A 22,591-nucleotide genomic window follows, 5' to 3' on the forward strand; every position below is an offset into this window, starting at 1 on the left:
CGTGATTAAAAAGTACATAGTACAAATCAAATATTCTTTCCACTACCTGATATCATGGGCGAGGACAGTACTATACACCGGTGGACAACAGTATCACTCATTTCCCCATCCAACAGTGGACAACCACTCTATTTGTTTTTCCCATTTTTCCCTCCAATAGTCTTCTTCTTATACTATATAAGTAGGACTTGGAGACTTAAATAAAAAAAGCGGAAGCGCTACAATATTTGACAAGTTTATTTCTTTGTGAAAAGCTATCAATTTTGTATACAGTTTTTCTTTAAGTGTTTGTAATTCATTAGTGTAAAATCTGTTTGTGTAGAAGTAACTTGTAAACACATAAACTCTTGTTCAAACTATTTGTTTTATTTACTTAATGAGACTAGGGTATAGTCGGATCCTTGAGAAGACAAAGAAGAGTATTCTTTGTGATTCCTTAAGGAGACTAGGGTATAGTCAGATCCTTGAGAAGACAAAGAAGGTTATTCTTTGTGATTCTTGTGATTAGTTGATTATAATGGATTAAGTCCTTGTGTATAAGACGAAATCACCTTGGCGGGTGGACTGAAGTATCTTTGAGTTTCAAGCTAACTAGGATAAAAATACTTGTATTTTTATCTCTTTGTTATTAACAGTTAAGTGGTGTTTTTAAGTTGGTAAAAATATTTTATTTTTAAAAACCCAATTCAAACCCCTCATTTCTTGTGTTTTTCACACCTTAAGAAGAGAATATGGACCATATTCAAGCTTTATCTCAGATTTCGGGTGGGGATGATACATTTAAAAGGCAAGAATTAGAGGCTCGGGATAGATTATCAATTGCTCTTGATATGGAAGTATATTTTTGGAGAGAAAAATCTAGAATTAAGTGGCATCTAGAGGGAGATCTAAATACATATTTCTTTCATTATATTGCTAAAATAAGAAACTCTTTCAAGCCTATTATTATGCTTAAACATAGAGATGGGGCCTACACCGAACCAAACTAAATTGCCACCCACACTGTGAACTTTTTTCATAATATTTTTGCCTCTAACATTTCTGTTTTGTAGGATTTATCCTTAGTAGAAGATTATATTCATAGTTTGTTGGATGACAGAATGAATGCTCTTCTTACTATTCTCCCCCCTTTGGAAGAAATTAACAATATTATATTTGTGTCAGATCAATTTTAGTACCCTAATGGTTTATTATTGTGTAGCTTTAACAACCAGTTCTGAATCTGATCATATGATGTGCAACATCATCAGTTTCTGAACTTTGGGTTCCAAATCCACTTCTGCGTATACCATTAGAAGTTCTGAAATACGTCAATATTGTTGTTGCAATGTTCTTTCTGCTTCTGTGTTATTTCACCCATCAGAAGCTTCTGAGTAGACATTATGTTGTTGCTGCAATGTTCTCTCAATTCTTGCTTCTGGATGTGACTTTCATAACCAAACTTATGAAGAATGGCACACTTCTGAAGTTGTGTTATGAAGCTAAATATTTTGAAGATCTCACGATAGACGATTGAAGTTATCAAGGTTCTGACTGAAGATTCTGAATACTCTGAAGATACTGAAGACCTCAAGCCAAACTACTGACGTTGTCAAGGTTCTGAAGTTTCTGAATCCAGCTTTCTACTTCTTCACTTCATGCTTCAATTATCTTTTATCAGAAGTCAATGAATTTGAAGATAACATCAAAATGGGAACGTGGTCAAATAGTTCATAGTACAAATCAAACAACCTTTCCACGACCTGATTTCGTGGGCAAGGACAATATTATTCATCACAGCTGTCACTGCTTTTATGGCCGAAAGGACAGTATGCATTATCATTCCTTTCCCATCCAACAGTGGGCAGTCGCTCAAAACATTTTCCCTATTTTTACCTCCAACGGTCACATGTTTGTGCTATATAAGCATGCATTGGAGACTTGAGGAAAATGTTGGCAATACACACACTTTTGACAATCTACATTTCTTTGTGAAAAACTATCATTCTTTGTATACAATTTTCTTTAAGTGTTTGATTTTTTTCATTTATGTAAATCTGCTTATATAGAAGCATCTTATAACACAGAAAATATTCTTCAAACTATTTGTTTGATTCCTTAAGGAGGTTATCCTTGAGAAGACAAAGAAAGTTGTTCTTTGTGAGTCCTTGAGGGGACTAAGGTTTAGTTTGATCCTTGAGAAGACAAAGAAAGTTGTTTTAGTGAGTCCTTTAGGAGACTAAGGTTTAGTTTGATCCTTGAGAAGACAAAGAAGGTTATTCTTTGTGTTTGTTGTAATTTGTTAACTATAGTGAATTAAGTCATTGTGTATAAGGCAAATCACCTTGGCGGGTGAACTGGATTATCTTTGAGTTTTAAGCAAACCAGGATAAAAATCTCTATGTTTTTATCTCTTCATTGTTAAACTTGTTAGTGGTGTTTTTGTTCTGGAAAAAGATTTTGCTTGTAAAACTCAATTCAAACCCCTCGTTCTTGTATTTTTCACACCTTCAGGTATGCCTTGGTGTTAAGGGTTATTACCATGTTGATGATCTATTGATGAATTTTGAGAGTTATGAAAATTTTATGAAATAACAATTGGTAATTGACCTATAATAATATATTTTTGAAATAAGTTATTTTGAAATGTTAGGGGGTGTTTAAGATAGATCTAAGTTGATAAAAAATGAGTTTAAAAGTGAAATTCCCGTAAGTAAATCACAGGAAAACGCATGAGAGTATTGATCAACTTGTTTCGGGAATATCTTGAGCTCCGTAAGTCCGTTTGAGGCCCTGACAGTTGCGTTAGAAAGCTAATGTGATAATATTTATGTTTAAGTGGAGAAATTAGGTCTATGAGTTATATAATGGTAGCGGTTTTCTAGTTTCTATACCATAAATGTTAGCGATTTCAGTCATGTGTTGGTCAGCTTATTTCAAGTGTAGTTGGAGTCTCGTGAGTCCATTTGAGATGAGGTCAGTTGCGTTGAAAATAGGGTTTAATGATTTTTTTCAACTGGTAATTTTCATAAATTTCTCATAACTATATAATTTTTGGCGCCATTTTGAAGTCAGGCGAAAGATTTTGCCCGATGCGAATACCCGTTCTTGTGGTTTGATTAAACTTAACCAATTGGTGTAGTAAGTCATGAAATAAAAATTATGTTCTTAAAATAGACTCTCTAAGCTTTTCGGAACATAATCATTTGCTTGATCCCAACTTCGTTTGGTATTTTAAATAATTATTTGAATATGATTGTATTGATTGTGTAAGTGTTGATGTTGATATGCTACCGTATGAGTATGAATTGATGTATTATATATTATGAGTGTAATTGATGTATTGTGGTGTGGTGTTGAGTTAAAGATAAGTTGCATGTATGTGAATTAATAATTTCATTGAGTTGAATTAATATATGTGCTTGAAATATGTTATTATGTTGAGTATGGTGATCGATGTGGTTATAGTGATATTGTTTATCTTATTACAATGTTGTGATAATGTTGACGTGATTATGAGATGAATTGTTATACTTATAATGATAACATATTAAGTTGAGATTTGTAGTTCCAATGTGAAACTATCATGTAGATATTGTACATGAAATTATGTGGTTGATGTGATATCATTTGTGTTGTTGAGTTGTTGTGACGATGTATACATTCATTTATGCATCATGAGTTGTCAATGTTGTGAAAGAGGTGATCACATGTTTTGATGTTAGTGACTGATAATTGTTCCAAGCTTGATGTTGTGGCTTTGAGCTCGGTGTGAGACTCGGGGTTTGTTGAGTGACGCACATGGGTTCATGGTTGATTGGGACCCGGTTCGTAATTGGAACCATTGTTGAGATCAGTACTGCATGCATATGAGCCAATTGATGTTGTTGAGAGTCACATTTGCATATTGATTGTGTATTATTATAAAGTGAGTGAAACTTGAATACATGTGTTGTAGTGCATAGTGGATTATGTTTGAAATGTATTGTATTTAATCTACTCTAATTATTTATGCACCATTAAATTACTTGAATGTATTTCTCATTCCTTTTGTTTGAATGTTGCATTTACATGAGCATTGTGCAATAATTCTCACCCCTCATATCAGTATCAATTTAATCTTCAGGAACCTCGATCTTTTTCACCTTTTTGTTTTCGATATCGGGAAATAATTCATTCAACTTGAACGTCATACCGGCAAGAGATGTGGTGTCATCTAAAAGGCGAAACTCTACGGGAGGTGAAGCTTCATTGAAGTACACTTCTGCCTTAATCATAAATTGAGGAAGATGCATTTTTAAAAAAATTTATCAAACAACAGGTAATCCACTATTTATACAACTTTGCATTTACTCTGGACCACATAAAATATCGATGAAATTACAGTCATCCAAAATTGTCGGCAAAATCCTAAGCGTTTAAAATTTCATACAAATGACACTACCGAGAATTTCACTTCAGTTGAAATTTCCGGCATCAACTAGTAAATTTTAAATTTCCAGAATTATTTGAAACGTACCGAAAATTTTGAAATTTCTGGTATACTGGAAATTTTATCCGTACCGAAAATTTCATTTTTGCTTACCAAAAATTTCAAACATAAATTTTAGATGAGTCTTGCAAGAAGGCCCCCATTTAATCCAATCAGGTTAATGGGCTTGATAAGGGTTCATCTCACCTTCTGAACATGCTGAATTAAAGGCACATGGATCAATTGGAAAAGAAACTGATTGTGAACATGAAGAAGTTCAATAGATAGAGCAATACAACTTATAAGCTAGACAAGAGTTGGGTATCTGGGTATGGAAAATCTTGTGAAGATGGCCAAACGACTTTGCAAATTGAAGATGAAGACTCGGACATGGATGTTGTGGAGGAAACACCTTCCCAAGACCAAGGTCTTGGAACATACCATTAATTTGTTTTATGGTGGACATAAATCAGAAGATATTGTTATGAAATTGTAAAGGGGTCGCGAGTAAATCTTTTTGTCAAGTGTGTAAACAATATCTGAAGGAAATTGTAGTGGATGATATTAGTAATATAGAAGTTAAGCAGACGATTTTCCAAATGTCTCCTTAGATAGCCCTGGGCCCATATGGTTTTTCAGCTGTTTTTTTTCCAAAAAAAATGGACTACCATTGAGAAAAATATATGTATCTACATTACCAATCTATGGAGTAACTCCGATCATTCATGAGATTAATCAAACTGAAATTTGTATTATTTCAAAGGTCTTAAATCCTTCATATGTCCAGCACTTTAGATCAATTTCTCTGTATAACACGATATACAAGATTTTGAGTAAAGTTTTTGTGAACAGGATTAAGAGGCACATCGATATTATCATCGGGTTTCATCAAACGGGTTTCATTCTAGGAAGAAGTATCAAAGAAAATATAGTGGTGGCATAAGAAATATTGTACAATATGAATAAGATGAAAGACAAAACATGATTATTTGTGGTGAAGGTGGATCTGGCGAACTGCTACGACAATCTTAGTTGGAGTTATGTTCAAAATGCTTCAAGAAATTAAGTTGCCTGAAAAATTGGTTTGAGTTATTATGGCTACAATTTGTTTTTTGCATTGATAAGTTGTCACATATGATTAGTGAAACAGTAGAAAAAGCTGATTGGGTAGGTATCAAAGCCGAAAGAAAAGGTTCAATGATCTTGCACTTGATATTTATTGATGATCTCCTCCTCTTTGGAAAGGAAAATAAAAAGCAAATGAATTGTGTTAAGGGTGTACTTCAAAACTTTTGCAACCAATCAGGCTAAAGAGTAATGAGAAAACACGAATATTATTCTCCAAATATATGTCAAATGCTATTATGAGAAAATAATTACTTCAAACGTCAAGATTTAAAGAAAAGAAAAAGGATTTCCTGAGGTTCCCCCTAACCGGCAGGACACCTAGACACAAGGATTTTAGTTGCTTAAGGGAAAAAGTCAAATCAAAGCTGACTAGCTGGAAAGCAAACAACCTATTGTTTGCAAGTAGAACTACACTGGAAAAACACTATGATGTCATACACCATGCCAAAGGAAAGTCTCAAAGAGATTTAGACTTTGCAAAGAAATTTCATCTGGGGCAGGAACCCTATGCATGCTGTGAAGTGAGGAACTATTACGAAGCCCAAGAGAATGAGAGTGTTGGGTTTGAAAGGAACCTATTATAAACTAACAAAGTCTGTTAACTTAAATGGGGTGGAGACTCGTGTCAGGGGAAAACATCCTTTGGTGTCAGGTTCTAAGAGGAAAGTGACAAAAACAATGTTAGTTTTAGAGATGAAATTTGCAAAGCTAATGATTCAAGTCTTTGGAAGAATATTAGCAAAAAGAGGACTGTAATGAAAGAATCAACACATTGGGATATTGGAAATGGTGAAGCAACTAATGCCTGGACAGATCATCATTGGATACCTTCAGGAGTTCTTCTAAGTGAAGCAAGAACATCACTACTGAATACACTTCATGTACAGAAAGTAGCAGATTTGGCGAAAGATAATGGAGATTAGGACACTGATTGGATGGCTAGTATTATTCCTCAATACATTTTCAAGGAAATTCTCTCCATTCATCTTCATAGAGCGAACAATTAAGTTGATGTGTGTAGGTGGAAGGCAACTAAAAGTGGAAACTATTCTATTGCGAGTGCATATGAGACATAGAACACTGATTTTCGTGAGCAGGATGACGACATGGACTGGGATAGTGTCTGGAGTCTGCAAACTCCAGAAAGAATAAGATCATTCATTTGGAGGGTCAAGCATGATAGACTCATTACAAACCTTGGACGTAGCAAGATGAACTTGAAGAAACCCTACTGCTGTGATTGTTCTGATGTGATTAAATCAACATTTCATGTCCTCGGGGACTGTACTACTACTAAAAGTGTGTGATGCTTTCTTGTTATAGCCAACTTTTGGGGTGATTTTTTGGCGCAGTTTGCAAGATTAGATCTAGATGAACTTGCAAATCGACTATGGTCTTGGAGAGCAAACTTATTAGAAAGAATTGTGGGCTACAACCCCTGTTGATTGGATACAGATTACCATGGATAGTTCCATTTAGAACACTGGGGAAGTTGGGTGTGTAAGGGAGACTTCACTAGACACATTGGTGCTTGTAGCATTTCTATTGCAGAACTCTGGGGCATCCTTGAGGTCTCAAACTCGCTTTTGAAAAAGACTACAAGAAAGTTGAGCTCCAAACAGATAGCAAAATTGTCATAGACACAATTAATATCACCAAACCATATTTATATGCAGGTTGGGGTCTTATTCAACAAATCAGAAAGTGGATCGACAAAGAATGGAAAGTCTGTATTGAGAATGTGTACTGAAAAGCTAACCAGGTATCACGATGATTGTCCAACAAAACTGTTGCAAATCCTCTCATGATGTTGTAGGAGTTAACACCCCACGTGTTTTAATTTAGTTTTCTTTTGAGTTTAGACCCTCTTTTAAAAAAAATTAAAAGTAGAAACCATTTACTGCAGAGAAAACATAAACCATTCATAATTAAGGCTAATTTTCATAAATGTAGACATCTTTTTGATACATCAACAAACATTCAAAAAAATCGATGTTATTTCCTTACTCCCTTTGTCTGTCTTTTATTTGATTGTCTACATTTCATTTGAAAATAAATTTTAAATTCATTTGTAAGCTAACTTTTATCTATTGCTTAATTAGATGGTTATCATTATTTGTTCCACTTTTCTTCTGTATTTTCTTAACTTTATTCAAATACATTCTTAAAACCTAATCAAACCATAGACTAAACAAAAGAAATGATAATATTCAAATATAACTAAGATCAAGTTTGAGTAAGCAAATATTAGATTAGCACGAAATATAAGATAGCTTAGAAAATCCATACAACTGATACCATACATGATACATTAAAACATTTTATCACAGCAGATGTCTTTTTACGCACTATAATTTGATGACATTGATAAGAATCATGTAATGCTTCAGATCCATAAAAACTTCATGACATTACGGAAAAATAATGATACAATGCTTCACATGTAAAGCATGTTTCTAAATAAATAACAAACTAAATATATGTAATAAAAAAACTAAATATATTTATCAAAGGGGGTCAAACTCAAAAAATCACAACACCGACATTACAGAACTCAGAAATTCCATTTTTCTTGATGGGGTATTCATTCAGTTCAAGATAAAAATGATCCCAACTTTAGACACATGACCTTCAAATTCTGGCCATGTTGCTGGAGATAGCATTGACACAAACCCCTAGGCAAATTCATATTCAAGGCAGCTAGCACTCTAGCACACCAAATAAATCAAATATATTATAGTTCAGATGGGAAGAATCTGATGAAACTGATGAAAGAACGACCACATGTATGGGTCCCTAGCTTTAAGAGTACAAACTAATAGGTAGAAGAGATCAATTTTTTTTAAGCCTCCAAGGCCTCTAATAATACAATAAAAGACAGAAAATGGCATTGAATATTAGAAAATTAAGCATGCGACCAACTCTAGTGCCTTTGAATTACTAGATACCAATGCCCCACCCAGTAAGTGATCAATGACATGCAAACTATAACCATAAATTATGTTCAAGCGCAAGCACAAGCACAACAAATGATATAGAAGGGTTTGTAAGGAAAGGATTACTACTGGGCTTTTTTTCTTTTTCCCCATACAACTCCCTTCTTTTCTCTGCTTCTACAAAGCATCCTTGTCATGAACCAAAGTAATAATAATAAATAAAAAAAGCCAAGCCAATCAAGACTAGTGCTAGTCTATCCTTGCATAGTCTTTTCTTGAACGAGATGAGGGCGGTATGTTTGAGATAGGAGGAATGCTTGAGATAGGAGGATTCATTCTTCGCCCTAAAATATATACCAGCCAAATTAGATTGATACAGATACATATACATCATTTTTTAAAAGCATCATTAATTAGACAATATGATACTGGATCAGAAAGAAAAAAACTTAGGGTCATAATGCTTGGAGTAATATTGGAATTTAGAAGAATGTAATGAAATCAAAACAAAATAACAAATTAAATAAAAGGAAAACAAAGAGGATGGATGGATGGCAAGTAATATGTACCCCACGTCATACTGCCGGTGAATGAGGCATTCCTGGGAGAACGCGGGCCCACATTGCTGAAACCAGAAGGAGCCTGAATCTTAATTTGATTCCAGTCACTACCCTGAGGAGGTCTACCATGTGTAAATCTTTGAACAGATTGGTGTCCAAAACGGCTTGGAGAATTTTGTAAAACATGCGGCATGAGATGAAAAGGCTTTGAGATAGAAGGTATATATGCTGCTTGGGGATCATGTGTTGGGGAGCTACCCATCTCAACATTAGAAAATGTTTGACCAGGTCCATTTAGTCTGGAGCACACAGTAAAAGACAGAATAGGGGATCAATGATAGTAAAATAGGGGTTTTCAGAATTTAACTAGAGAAAATTCAAGGGAAGGGAAATATTCCATAAATTTTTCTTTTCCCCTTGTGTTAATAAAAAAAAAAACTCATAGATTGTAATAATATCCATGTCATAGTTATATAACTAAAGTCAATTTTAACAAGGAAAATGCATTCACAAGTTTTGTATGCTGATACAAGGAAATCAATTTTCTTTTCCCCGATTTTAGAAACTAGTAATGCATTAGTATGGACATATATAAGCAAAAAAGTAGTCATATTTGGTGGACCAAAATATAAGCAAAATCTAACTAACTTCAACCTATTTAACGCTATGTTTCTCAAAATATCTTTCAATGAAACAAGTTCAGAAACAAAAATAAACAAAAAGAAAGGATAACTTAAGAAATTAGTTCAAAAAACTATGAATGAAGTTAACTATTATTCTGTGTAAACACAAATAAGCAGGCAAACGATCAAGGAAGTGCAAACATGCATGTGGGTGGTTATCACAAGAAGCATCATAGAAGTAAAGCTAAATGCAACAAAAAAAAAATCATCAGCAGACAACCCACCTCTGCATGGTTATTGGAGAACTTGAGTTGGAGACATGGTCCAACCTTCCGAATCCAGACCATGGTTCACTGGAAACAAGATTCATACTTCTGCCAAACTCAGTTGTCAAAGAGCTTTCATCTGAACCACCTTCTTGCAGAAGAAGTTCATCACTGGAATGAAATTACAATAATTGCAAAGAAAACTAATATCAGATCTCGTTATTAATAAACTTCAGGAAATTTTCAATGAGCGCTAGATGATTCAGTCCGGTTTGACTCTGTTCACAATAATCATGGACCAAAATTAAGTGAATACTTGAATTCCCCCAGACATGGATTTTAGTTTCTTTCAATCCATTAGAGAAACAGTATATTTTCTTATCAGCTCTGCCTACTCGCCGTTTTTAACATCTTAACCTCTTATTTGATTCATTCTGCTTGTATTTAGGTTTTTCTTAGTGCATCTCTATGATGCAAGTAATTTTATATTAATCACCTCCTCATTCCTTTTTTAATTAAAATAAAATCATCAGCATAATCAATTACAAAAGTGCTGTTTGGGAGCCAATTGTGTACCTATAATTAGGGTCCCAATCTCCAGGGTCAGGCAGTGAAAAACCTGTCTCCATATTGTCATGAAGCAATTCAGTTGATTGTGAGTTCATATTAGAACCAGGCATAATCATGGATGGAATGTTCTGATTAGCAGATAAGCTTCCACGCTGCTTCCAGTTTCCAGGATTAATATTTGATTGTAGATATGATGGTGAACTGCCAGGAGCCTGTGATGTTCCCTCAGCTTGACTTAAGCTATCAGGATATTGACCATGCCAATGTGAAGAAAAAGTTGTTTCTTGGGTTTGTGGACTTCCAGAATGCCCCCAGTTTTTCCTTCTATTAAACTGGCTAACTGCAGCCGACTTGCCTAAAGGGGATCCATGAGAGGTTCCTCTTGCAGGAGATGTAGGTCCAAAATGTCCTGGTGAACCAACTGAAATCTGACTATATGAACTTGGTGGAGTAAATTGAGATGGACTGGCACCAAGAGGCAAGGGAGCAAAATTTCCACCAGATGGACTTACACCCAATCCATTCCCCGGTTGGTACTTAACTCTTCTTCGAGCATCAGGACTATTTCCAAGCATTGCCATACCACCCTGACTGTGCATATTCATGCCAGATGGACCAATAGGTGAATAATAAGCAAACATGTTACTGCTCTCTCCATAACTGCCATAGCTGCTTCCAAGCCCAGCATTATCATTATAGCTCCCATGGCTTCCAACACTACCAAAACTATTTGCAGGTGGATGTTGCACCATCTGAAAATGTGGACTACTATAGAGGGAAGCTCTGTTTTTTCCTGCAACCTGCAGGAACAAATATAGTCAACTAGCAAAAAATGGATATCATTATGAATATAGCCAACTAGCAAAAAATTGGTATCATTATTTCAAAAATGAAGGCCACATACGATCGGAACCCAGAAGTAGTGGTGCAAATTAATGGAAGACAAGACATTTTGGTAATGAAAGAAGTGTGTAATTACTTAGAATTTGGGTTGGACCTAATTCAACCTTACAAAAGCGACTTAACACACTTACAAACATATGTCATGGTCATATCTTATCCAATGCCGAACTCTTAACACACTCCTCACGCCCAGTACTTACATATGGAGTGTGACCCAAGTGACCTCATAGCAAAAACAACTTGTAAGGTGAGGATTTCCCTCACTTATAAATATGTCTAGGTTATATCTCATCCAATCGGACTCTTAACACATAACCCTCAAGCACAGGACTTGATATCTAGAGCCTGACCTGAGTAGCCTGATAGTAAAAACCCGAAAGGTTGCCCTAGCTAACAGTATGTCGTTGAGAGCATTTGGTAATTGTTGACATATTCTCAAAATATGAGGCGCTTTGAACGGAAACCCCTTTGCTGAGACAAAATTTTGAAAAAAACAGATCACCCCTACAAACATGTGCCAGAAGTCCATACCATTCTGGCAATCAAACTTGTGAAAGGATTTAACAACATAAGTCAAATTGGATGCTTATCTAGACCTAAAGCTAACATTTAATGTTTAGGGCAACCACCTTAAAGCCTAAAGCTAAAAGAAAAGATAGAATGTTGGCCACACCCAGCATCTAGAGGCACGTTTTTTGAAAATCTGCTATTTGTTAGAATTTGGATTGCCTTCATCACTTTCACAACTCTATTCATATTAACCATGTAACTAAGTATATGAAGCTGCTCCTGCTTTAAGGGCATTAACTGTGTACTTATCTGGTTAGAGCATACATTTGAATATATTATCAAAAGATAAATTCTCTAAAGCCATCACAAGAATTTGTTAGCTCTTACTTAACAGGACTTTGTTGGTCTTCTTTTCTTTTGAATCCAGTTTTAGGTTAGACTTTGCACCAATTAGGACAGAACTAGAAAAGATAGGATAGAACCCAAATAATATTGAACTGAAGGAAGAAGACTGATATATTGCTCAAGTCCGAAACAACAATCCGTACAATTCATCAAAATACATTGGATGGAGCTTAACTCCAAGGGATAATGGAAATGGAAATACTAATGAAAACGATATAGGGAAGATCCCCCGCAGCTAAACCCTGCACCACCAATCACACCAGTAAATTCTTGCCTGCCTCATTTTTTTTATTTTCCTTCCTTTAGCCATTTATTTTTTGTCCTACGATACCTGCATCGCCTCTCTCCAATCTTAGTTTTTCAACCTGTACAGTGAATTCTTGCCTGCCTCATTTTTTTTTTATTTTCCTTCCTTTATTTATAGTCTTTCATTTTTTGACCTACAATACCTGCATCTCCTCTCTCCAATCTTAGTTTTTCCACCTGTGGGCCTTCCTTCTCCATTACCCCCTCTTATTCCCTTCTTTCTCTCTTCTCTTATATACTTGCAATATGGGCCTAGCAATGCCAATCTTGGGTACAAATGTCATTTTCACTATGAAGTCCTTTACATATGTATTCTTGTCTTTTTTAAGCTAAAAAATCATCCTTATACTTGAGATGAAGACTGTAACAGTTACAGTTGTAGATGACTCACATTTGGTGATAGGCCAGCAGCAAACCAGTGCCCTCCACCTTTATGATTATCAACCTTGATATTTTGAACTACCGGCTAATAAGTCACAGAAAAAATAGATGAATATTAGTAGGTCAGTCATGAAGAGAATAAAATCCATTGATTGATCAAATAACTTAATGCAATGGCAGAAAAATAACACCCAAATAAAATAGACTGATTAAAGAATAGAAAAATGACATCCAAATAATATAGACTGATTAAATAACTAGAACAGAACAAGAGAAGCATATCCGGATGGACTGGAATTTACAAATGCAATAAATACAGATGTAATTTTCCTAATTATCATATTTACATGATACATTAAATTATAGAAAAATAACATCCAAATAAAATAGACTGATTAAATAACAAGAGAACAAGAGAAGCATATGCTGATGGATTTAGTATTTACAAATATAATAAATACAGAGATGAAATCTTCCTAATTGTCATATTTTCACGATACATCGAACCTAAACATTCCTACTGAACCAACTAGAGACACACATATATGTTTCTTACACAGCTGAGATACAGAAAATTATTCAGACGCAGATTAGGCAGCACTATTGTCGATGGCGAATGGCGGTCCATGGCGGAGATCCAAAATCCCGCCATACTGGCCGTTATGCGGCAGCCTTATAGCGGATTATGGTGGAAAACCCCGCAATATCAGTCGATATGCGGCGAACCCAAAAACCGCCATGTATATCCGCCATAGTGGTCATGGTGCCTCTATTTGATAACACTGTTAGGCAGTAACAATAACAAATAACAAATCACATACATCTGAGTGAATATGATGCATTTCCAATTAAAATATAGGCAAGAGTGAATATGAAGCATTTCTAATAAAAATTTAGGCAAGAGTGAATATGAAGCATTTCCAATAACAATTTAGGCAAGAGTGAATATGAAGCATTTACAATAACAACTTAAAGGACATCCAATACTGAATTAATAGTTTAAGCTACTGACAAGAGTGAATATGCTTTAGAAATGAGATTTACTTACAATGTGAGGTGTCTCGGGGGAAGGTCTGTAAGGGTGAGTAAAAGGTTCCCCAGTTACAAAAGGGTGTTTGGAAGCCTGCAGGAAAACAAATAACAATTGGATACTTATTAATTTGAAAGATGGGTCAGTGCAGACAAGACATAACCAACTACCTGAAAGGGAGACCAACGTTTTGCAGGGTCAAATTCAACAAGCCCTCTCAAAAAGTCAATAAGAGCCAATCGTATTTGACTTTCTATAACACAAGTGCAATTCAAACAGCATTTATCAGTGACACGTGAATTGAATATGGAAACAAAACATGCAAACAAAACAAAATAGAAAAACCCTGTTGAGGAGAAATTCCAATCCTTCTCAGGAGCTAACCTTTGGCAATATCTTCCTGAGGTAGGTTTTTCCTGTAGGGGTAGTTTGAAACAATTGCTTCAAGATTCATATGCTTAAAATACTCTTTTCCAATTGATGGCTTCTTCAAATCTCTCTGAACAAGAACCAGAAATACGATATTAATCATGTAATATTTATAAAGAAACCAAAAGGACAGAATAATATGAAGAGATGCAACAATGTTCATATGGGAGAAATATCCTAGAGCAAATCTGAAACAAAAAACTTACAGCTTCATATTCTTCCTCTGTCAATGCTTGATAAACACTTCCATTTTTGGAACCCTCGCTGATTTCTATGTTTTGGAGACTCCCAATACACTTAAAGAATTTACTAGTGTTTTTAGCGTCACGTAGTACATAATCAGGTGGTTGTCCTCTACAATATATCCACAACATATTTAGCATCATTACTCAACTAATATGCAGATGATAACTAGATCAAATATTTTAGTTTCATATTCAAAATCTAATAGCAATCCAATGCCAGAGAAGGGTGGGGTGGGGGTGGGAGGATATTGAGAGGTCAAAAGATTGGTGAGCTAGATGATAACACTTTACACTATGAATCTATGATTACAAGGAAAGAGCCTCACAATAGATAATTTGACTCAACTATATGATCTCTGCCCAGTACTACTTTAATCACAATTAAAAGAAAGAACAGGTCTCAAACTTATACTTCAATTAATTGTCTTTGACAAATGAAACTCTCTTCCCATCACAGTACATGTTGAAGCTATAAATGCTTAACAAACCGCTCTGTTTAGATCACTACTATCTGGCCCATAAGATGAGGACAATCAAAGCCTATCCTAGATTCTATAGGTTACCTGTTATGGAGCCACCTAGATCACACTTCAGAGTTCAGATGTTCGCTATTGAGGAGGGTGTTGTGAGCCCCACATAATAAGCTGAGAGCAACTCTCACCTTACAATTCAATTTTGTGGGGTTTAGTTAGTCCCTCCCAACCCAAAACCTAAGACGGTGAGGGTAACCCTCATTTTGCAAAACTTTGTTAAATAAAAATGAAACTTAAATTTGTGTTTCATTTCACCATTATTCATCTGACCGACTTATAAAGTATAATTTAGAATTTAGATAAACAGGGCTAAAATATCTTCAAGGTGGTATCATGCTTTTGGTATATAAAATGGATAGTCACGTGAATAAAATATGTTTCTCCTCGAGAGATAGTAGCATACCCAATTATTTCAATCATCCTTTTCAAAAGATCAAATTCTGAAGCCCCAGGGAATAATGGTAATCCGAGAAATAATTCCGCCACTATGCACCCAAAGGACCACATATCAATAGCTGTTGTGTATCTAATGATGGGTTAAGGGCCAACATAATTATGAAGCAAAAAAAAACATGAAAATAACCTGAAAATTAGCTATTGATGTCTTCCAAAGAATATATAACAACAACGCTATGTGTGCCATCAATTTAGACAACAGCATACTGCTACATAAATATAGCATCTCTGTGTATGCTTCAAATATTTCTTCATAGCATACAGAGTACTAGGATAATATATATCATGTTGCAATGTGAATATAACAAACCTTACACATAAGGTTTTAGTAAAACTGGGACTTCCCCTCCTCTGAACAAATGAAGGAAAACATGGCACGAGGTGATGGACAGTAGCTCCAGTTGAACAAAAAAATGTTCTTTAATGATGCTCCATAACTAAGTCATAGTAGTAAAATACTAAAATAGCAAGCAAAAAGCAAATGTAGAAGCTTTAATTGTCATTAGATAAAGCTTTGGCAAAATTATTCATATTTTGGCCTGACATCATCAACATAAACCCAAACTAAGGCTTCACATGCTATAGCACAAAGTTTATCTCAAGAGTACCTGACAATACTATGCCAGCTGCATGCAGCTTGTAATGTAAAAAGATGATGAGGCAAGAAAATAAAAGCAATAAAAAATAGAAATAAAAAAGCCTACAAAGAAAGGAATCAGGCTATCAGCTACTAATTTCATGGGTTAGGATACTGATATCCAAGAAGAACCTCAGGAGACCTATAGTATCGACTCTGCACAAAAATCAGGTAATATGTGTAATGTAAGTACCAGATAATATAGCTAAAACAGGAGTTTCATAAAATTCTACTTTTGACAGTGAATGTATACCTGAATATAGGAATATACAGTGCGGTTTTCCATGCATGCTGATCCAAAGTCAATAATCTTTATTTCTGCTGGCTTCACAGTGCTGCGCACAAAACAAGGCTAAATAAAATCTCAAAATGAAATAGCTGCAGCATACACAAAAAAACAAAAATAGCTGCAGCATACAGTTCTTTATGAGCATCTTCATGTAAGAAACCAACCTCGCACATAAAAGAATGTTTTCTGGCTTCAGATCACAATGAATAATGCCAGCATCTTTTAATAGAGCCAATCCACATAAAATCTTAAAACATAAGTTTAAGAAAATAGATTATGATGAGATAAGATATCAAAACCAACAAAAAAGGACTAAAGAGCATGGCCACACAGAACTGGCATACCTGCTTGGAGAACAGCTGAACAATACCAAGTGACAATCCCCTAAAATGATTCATTTTGATAAGCTCATACCTGTATAGTATATAATGTCAATATCAAAATATGCAAGAGGGAGGGACAACAATTCTAGGGTAGCATCATAGCATAATTCATCCAAGATTTTTAGTTCAGTTGAACTTGAACATCATCCAAGTTCTGATATACATTACCATTGATGAAAGCCAGACAAGTATCAAACATAAAAGAAGTTAACAACTTACAGGTTTGTGTCCAGCAGTTCAAAGCATATGCACAAATGCCGCTGATATACAAAATAATCAAATATACGAACAATGTGATGCTTATCCTCAGGGTCGTACTTCTTATTTAGCTACAGGAAAAGAAAGGAAAAACAGTGCCTCTCCTGAGAACCTTCTCATAGTTGCATCTTAATAATGACAATAATATTAATAACAAATTGTTACCGTTGTTAAAATAGTTACTTCAACCAGCGCCTGTTGATAGTATGCAGGTTGATTTTTAATGATCTTCACAGCAACAAAACTGTTGGTATCTGAATCCCAGCATTTGGCCACTTGTCCAAATGTCCCGTGGCCAAGGAGATCTTTGACAGTATATCTACAACAAAACAGAATGTAAATTATATGAAGATGTAGAGATTTTGCCAGTGAACAAGTGTTGATATTCGTTAAGCATATATAATTATTACATAGAATGAAGAAACAAAACATGTATAACTAACCTTCTACTTTTCTCTACATGAATCAAGACCAAATTCACTGTCAGAATAAGATCTGAGTTTAGATTATCATAGCCATCATTAAGCACTCCGGTAGATGGGCTGGTCAAAAATCTCTTTGGATTTAGATCTTCGGAATATTTAAACTGTGGATTGCATATTTGATATGTTTCAACTATTTCCTTGGTCAATCTTGCCACCAACTGCAAATTAGAAGTTGAGCACCAGTTGAAACTTTTCAGTATTCTAAAGCTCAAAACAGTATTAATGAGAACAGCAAAATTAGCCATCTCATATCAAAATTATGCTAGTTATTTGTTCATGTAATTAGAAATAAAAATTAGAGATAGCAGTTATCCCTCTATCTATCTATCTATATGTGTGTGCGCGCACATGCACATATTAGCATTTACTTACTTCCTAGAAAGACTATTCCAGTAAGTATAGCGTCTAACTGATCTCCAGTTAGAACATGCTTTAGTTGCCAACAGAGCTTTCAAGTAAATCACATCATCAGCACACCAACACAAAGAAAGCAAATCCTACAAATGACTCCGCCCAAGTGTATGCATCTCATCCTCCACATCTACGCACAAATCAAGGCGAGCCAGAGCTTTAAAGAAAAGCCCGTGAACTAAAACAGAGCTCAAACAGGTAACAAAGGACTAGGAAGAAAGTGCCAACTCAATATAGGAATGAATGGTAGAAAAGGGTTAAGTACAAATGTATTCTTTTGCAGAGTCCAAACATGTTTTGTTTTAAAATTTGCATTTAAAAATCCACTACCACTTCACACAGGCTTTTAAGGGGCGTATTAGCAATGTAATTTATGTAAATGCTCTTTTATAACTTAGTGGGATAAGGCTTAGTTTTTGTTGTTGTTCTTTTATTAGGATTGTTAGTTATTACATATAGAAAGAGATTTTGTTTTAGACAGTTATTCAAGTAGTTTGGTCAATAATATATTGAAATGGTTCATACACAAAATCACCAATCAATAATACTGTTTTCATTAATAGTCATCTGATTTCAAGTTGGTAGAAAGGCTTCCGATCTGCAAGACTATGCTACCATAATAATGCATTCATTACACCTGAACTCGATACCCCCCCACTGATGCATTCATTGAGTTCAGGATAGTCTCTGAACACCAAACCAGCCATCATCAACACCTGCCATTGCAAAAACTATATCCAATGAACTCACAAGGAGATTGCCCCCAATTCAATCAAAATACTAGAGACATACCATCAGTCATCATCACTTGTGCCATCCCGTATTCAAAAATGTCAGACTCGTGTGCCTCCTTCTAGTACCATGCCACGCATGACCTTCCTATGTTCACCTGGATGGCAGTCCTAACTTGCTCATCGGCAGCGTCTACTTCAGTTTTGATGGGCATTGCCAATAGTGTGCTAGAGGAATACCATAGCAGTAGTAGGGTTTGGCGCGATGCTCTTGGCATGTGAGTCGCCGTCAGCAATAGTGGTTCTAGCAACGGCTAATTTTGTGTATTTTGATTCTATTCTATAACTATTAAGTATGATGGTCTCTTTAACTTTGTGTATTTTCTATTTTTATGTGTTTATATTTTTACTTTTTACATGAGTTATTAACTTATTAGTCTTTGCAATAGTGGCTATCCTGCCAGAACATTTTAGGGGGTTGGTGCTACGCAGCACTGTCTGAGATTAACAACATAGGATTCTACTTACATACCTTCTTTGATCTCTCTATCACTGATTCAGTACTTCAATGTCTGCAATGAAACTACAAAGTCTTAATAAATAATCCTGCTCTCAAGTCTATCCATTTTCACTGCATTCAACACAGTTATGCCAATCAGATTGACTCAAACTCCAATCCCAGGGTGAAGTCTCCTAAAAAAGAGGAAGTACCAACCCTTGGTAACCCTGAGCTAGAGCCCCTACAGGACTTTTGTTTCTCTTAATAAAAACCTTCTTACACTTGCTTTCTAGCCACAATTAATAACAACATCAATTCCCTATGCTGGAATGGTTCTACAATAATATCTAAGGCATCATGAGTTATTGACTCAGGTACTTTTACTGACAATATGAGATTCCATTCCCTGTGTCAATTTGTTGTATTACCCCACTTTAAGCAAACATCACTTAACCAGCCATACCTTACATGATGATTTGGATACCTCTCGACAACATTAAACCACAAATTGGCCATTAGCCTCTAATCCAATCCAACCAGATAAGACATCAAAGTCAGATAAACCAGAACATCCCGAAAGAGAAACTGAATAGTTAACTAAAGTGTGGATTGATAATCACGTCAAATGCTTCTTGAAGACACTAACTGAAAAAAGCATTGACTAAGGGGTTACAACGAAGCATTTGATGGATCTTATAAATATCAACCTGGGAATGATAGACATTCATAGATAGGAGATTTTACTCAATATTTGGATTATTATTTACCAGATAGGAGTTTTTACTTTTATATTTTTTGGCCATCCAACATTGACAATATTGGTTTGAAGAAATCTCTCCAACTAACTCCTCAAACCAGATTACCTCCAAGAGAATTCTCAACTCACCCACACACACACACACAAAAAAAAATATTGAGTCAAAATACTGTCAAAGCAAAAATTCCTTCACAACACAAACAAGCATTTCCTAAAACACAAACTAATTCCAAATGACACACTAACGCAATAACAACAGTGACAAAATAAATAACCAAAATCACCACACAAAAAAATAAAACAAACTTACAGGCTTCCTAACAAATGCACGATACTTTGAGAACTTTCCAGCAGCATTAACTCGTTTATCTTCTTTTTGTTGCTGGTCTTCAACCAGCGGCACAAAAGGAGCAAAGGCAAGCTCCCTGGGACACCATCCTGATGGAGAGAAAGAAGGCGCCGTTTCAACAATCGTGTCTCTGGACTGAGTCTGCTCCGCTTCAGTACTACAACTACTACTACCTTCAGGTCTAACCTCATCCATCACCCAAACAGCAAAAGAAACAGACCCAACCAGACCCTAATTTTCAATTCGAACTCACAAATTCCCTGTTCCAAATTCCAATTCCACTTCCATTACTATTACTCATAACATAAATTAAACAAAAACACAAACAACGGGGTATATAGTGAAGAAACTAACCACAATTTTTTGGCAATACTACGCTACGATTCTGAGGTATTCACCGACGGATTTTAATCCCATCGTGAAATTGAACCTCCAGAATCATCGTACGGTCAGGAAAAACCTGAGATCCATCGATGACCGGAGATTGAATTGATGGCGACGACGATGATGATTGTGGTGGTGTGGTGGTAAAAAAAAATTCTTTTTTTTTTCTTTGGGAATGAGTTGAATCGGAGGGAGGAAAATGGAAGGAAAAGAAAGATGAATTTTCGAGGGGATTAGTGAGAGAAAAAAAAGGACGGAAAGCGATTGGGATATTTGATTTTTTATAAATAACAATAAAATAAAAATGAAAAGAAAATATTTATTTACTACTATACCGTTGGTTTTTGCTTAGAGAGAGAGAAAGAGGAGAGTGTGAATTGAAATCCGATGAGTTTGGTTTCTTTACTGATGGTATCGGAGGTAGGCACGGCACACCAGACCATCTAGGTTTGGAGTTTGGTCAAGATGAATAATTTCAATATATTTATATTTATATAGCACCTTAGAAGAAGAAAAAAAAAATTGTGTAAATGTTATGTCATCCATCAATATACATTATAATATAAGAAATATATTTATTTGGAATTGAAAAACATTGCAGAGACTTATTTGACTTCTTGATTACGATTTATTAATTATTTCATTGGCACACATAACAATTCTTCATTTAATTGCACCATTCTAATCAGCTATTTATCCAATCAAATCTCCAAACTTCTATCACACATTTATATTTATATTTCCAATGTCTAATTTCATTTTTAGTCCTATCTCTTTCCAAAGTATTGATCAGATTTTTCTATCCTTCTCATCCTTGCAGTCCTGTCTCTTTCCAAAGTACGATTGATCAGATTTTTCTATCCTTCTCATCCTTGAAGTCCTGTCACTTTCTAAAGTACGTATTAATCGATTGATCAGATTTTTTTTCTCATCCTTCTCAATCTTACACATTTTAAGAAATATTTAATCGATTGATCAGAATGTCCTATCTCTTTCTAAGTATTAATAGATTGATCAGATTTTGTGCCAATAAACTTAAATTTACACATGAATATAACATTGATTGCAAACCTTTAAAAATATTTAATGAATAGAGAAGAAAATGTGAATGTGAGAATGAAAAGTTTTACAAATTTATATTATTTATACAAATTTATATAGAGTATTCTCAAACACAAATTATGTTTATATTTTCTTTTCAATAGTTGTTGGTCATATATTTTACCTATTATGTGCTTAACATTCATTTAAAGATATTTTTATATTTGCTACTCAATGTTTTTTTGCTACAGTGGTAATTTTCAAATGATGACACTTTTTCAAATAGGTTTTAATTAGTATAAAAAATATATAACAATAATTATCTTCATTTAAAAAAATGTTTAATGTAAGATGACAATATCATTATTTTTAATGATCGGTTTTTTATGTGTATTTAAAATATTAATGGAGCTCTTATGTTAATTAAATCGTTATTAATGTAAAATATTCAACATACTAATTAAAGTTGGAATATTTTTTTATAATAACTAAAAATATAAAATTTCTAGGATAAAAATATATTTTATACATAATTTAAAATATTTTTAACATAAACAAATATGTCATATATATTTAATTTAAATTATATTATGGCATAATACAAATAAAAATGATAAGACATAAGTTCTTATAATA

The 22,591-nt window shown here is 34.6% G+C and overlaps 1 protein-coding gene across 1 annotated transcript; it reads right to left on the reverse strand.

Annotated features, from left to right (window-relative positions):
• Positions 1–8,262: 8,262 nt before the first annotated feature.
• Positions 8,263–21,421, reverse strand: LOC127074858 (dual specificity protein kinase YAK1 homolog). Its single transcript, XM_051016256.1, has 19 exons — positions 20,885–21,421; positions 20,492–20,790; positions 17,742–17,941; positions 17,464–17,617; positions 17,260–17,369; positions 17,002–17,071; positions 16,822–16,904; positions 16,622–16,703; positions 16,484–16,524; positions 15,679–15,801; positions 14,704–14,851; positions 14,453–14,567; positions 14,239–14,321; positions 14,087–14,161; positions 13,049–13,123; positions 10,540–11,333; positions 9,982–10,134; positions 9,084–9,373; positions 8,263–8,858 (listed from the first exon to the last, which is right to left on the reverse strand). Exons 2-19 carry the CDS (start codon positions 20,723–20,725, stop codon positions 8,764–8,766), a joined length of 2,925 nt encoding a protein of 974 aa, XP_050872213.1. The 5' UTR covers positions 20,726–20,790; positions 20,885–21,421; the 3' UTR covers positions 8,263–8,763.
• Between the last annotated feature and the right edge of the window lie 1,170 nt (positions 21,422–22,591).

The sequence above is a fragment of the Lathyrus oleraceus genome, chromosome 4, assembly GCF_024323335.1.
Source record: "Lathyrus oleraceus cultivar Zhongwan6 chromosome 4, CAAS_Psat_ZW6_1.0, whole genome shotgun sequence".
NCBI classification, from domain to species: Eukaryota; Viridiplantae; Streptophyta; class Magnoliopsida; order Fabales; family Fabaceae; genus Lathyrus; species Lathyrus oleraceus.

Coding starts and splice junctions, on each gene's coding strand:
- LOC127074858 (XM_051016256.1), bottom strand. CDS start 20,725: ATGGATGAGGTTAGACCTGAAGGTAGTAGTAGTTGTAGTACTGAAGCG. Junction 14,852..15,678: donor AGGATGATTGAAATAATTGG/GTATGCTACTAT, acceptor GATATATTGTAG/AGGACAACCACCTGATTATG. Junction 8,859..9,083: donor CACCGGCAGTATGACGTGGG/GTACATATTACT, acceptor TATATATTTTAG/GGCGAAGAATGAATCCTCCT.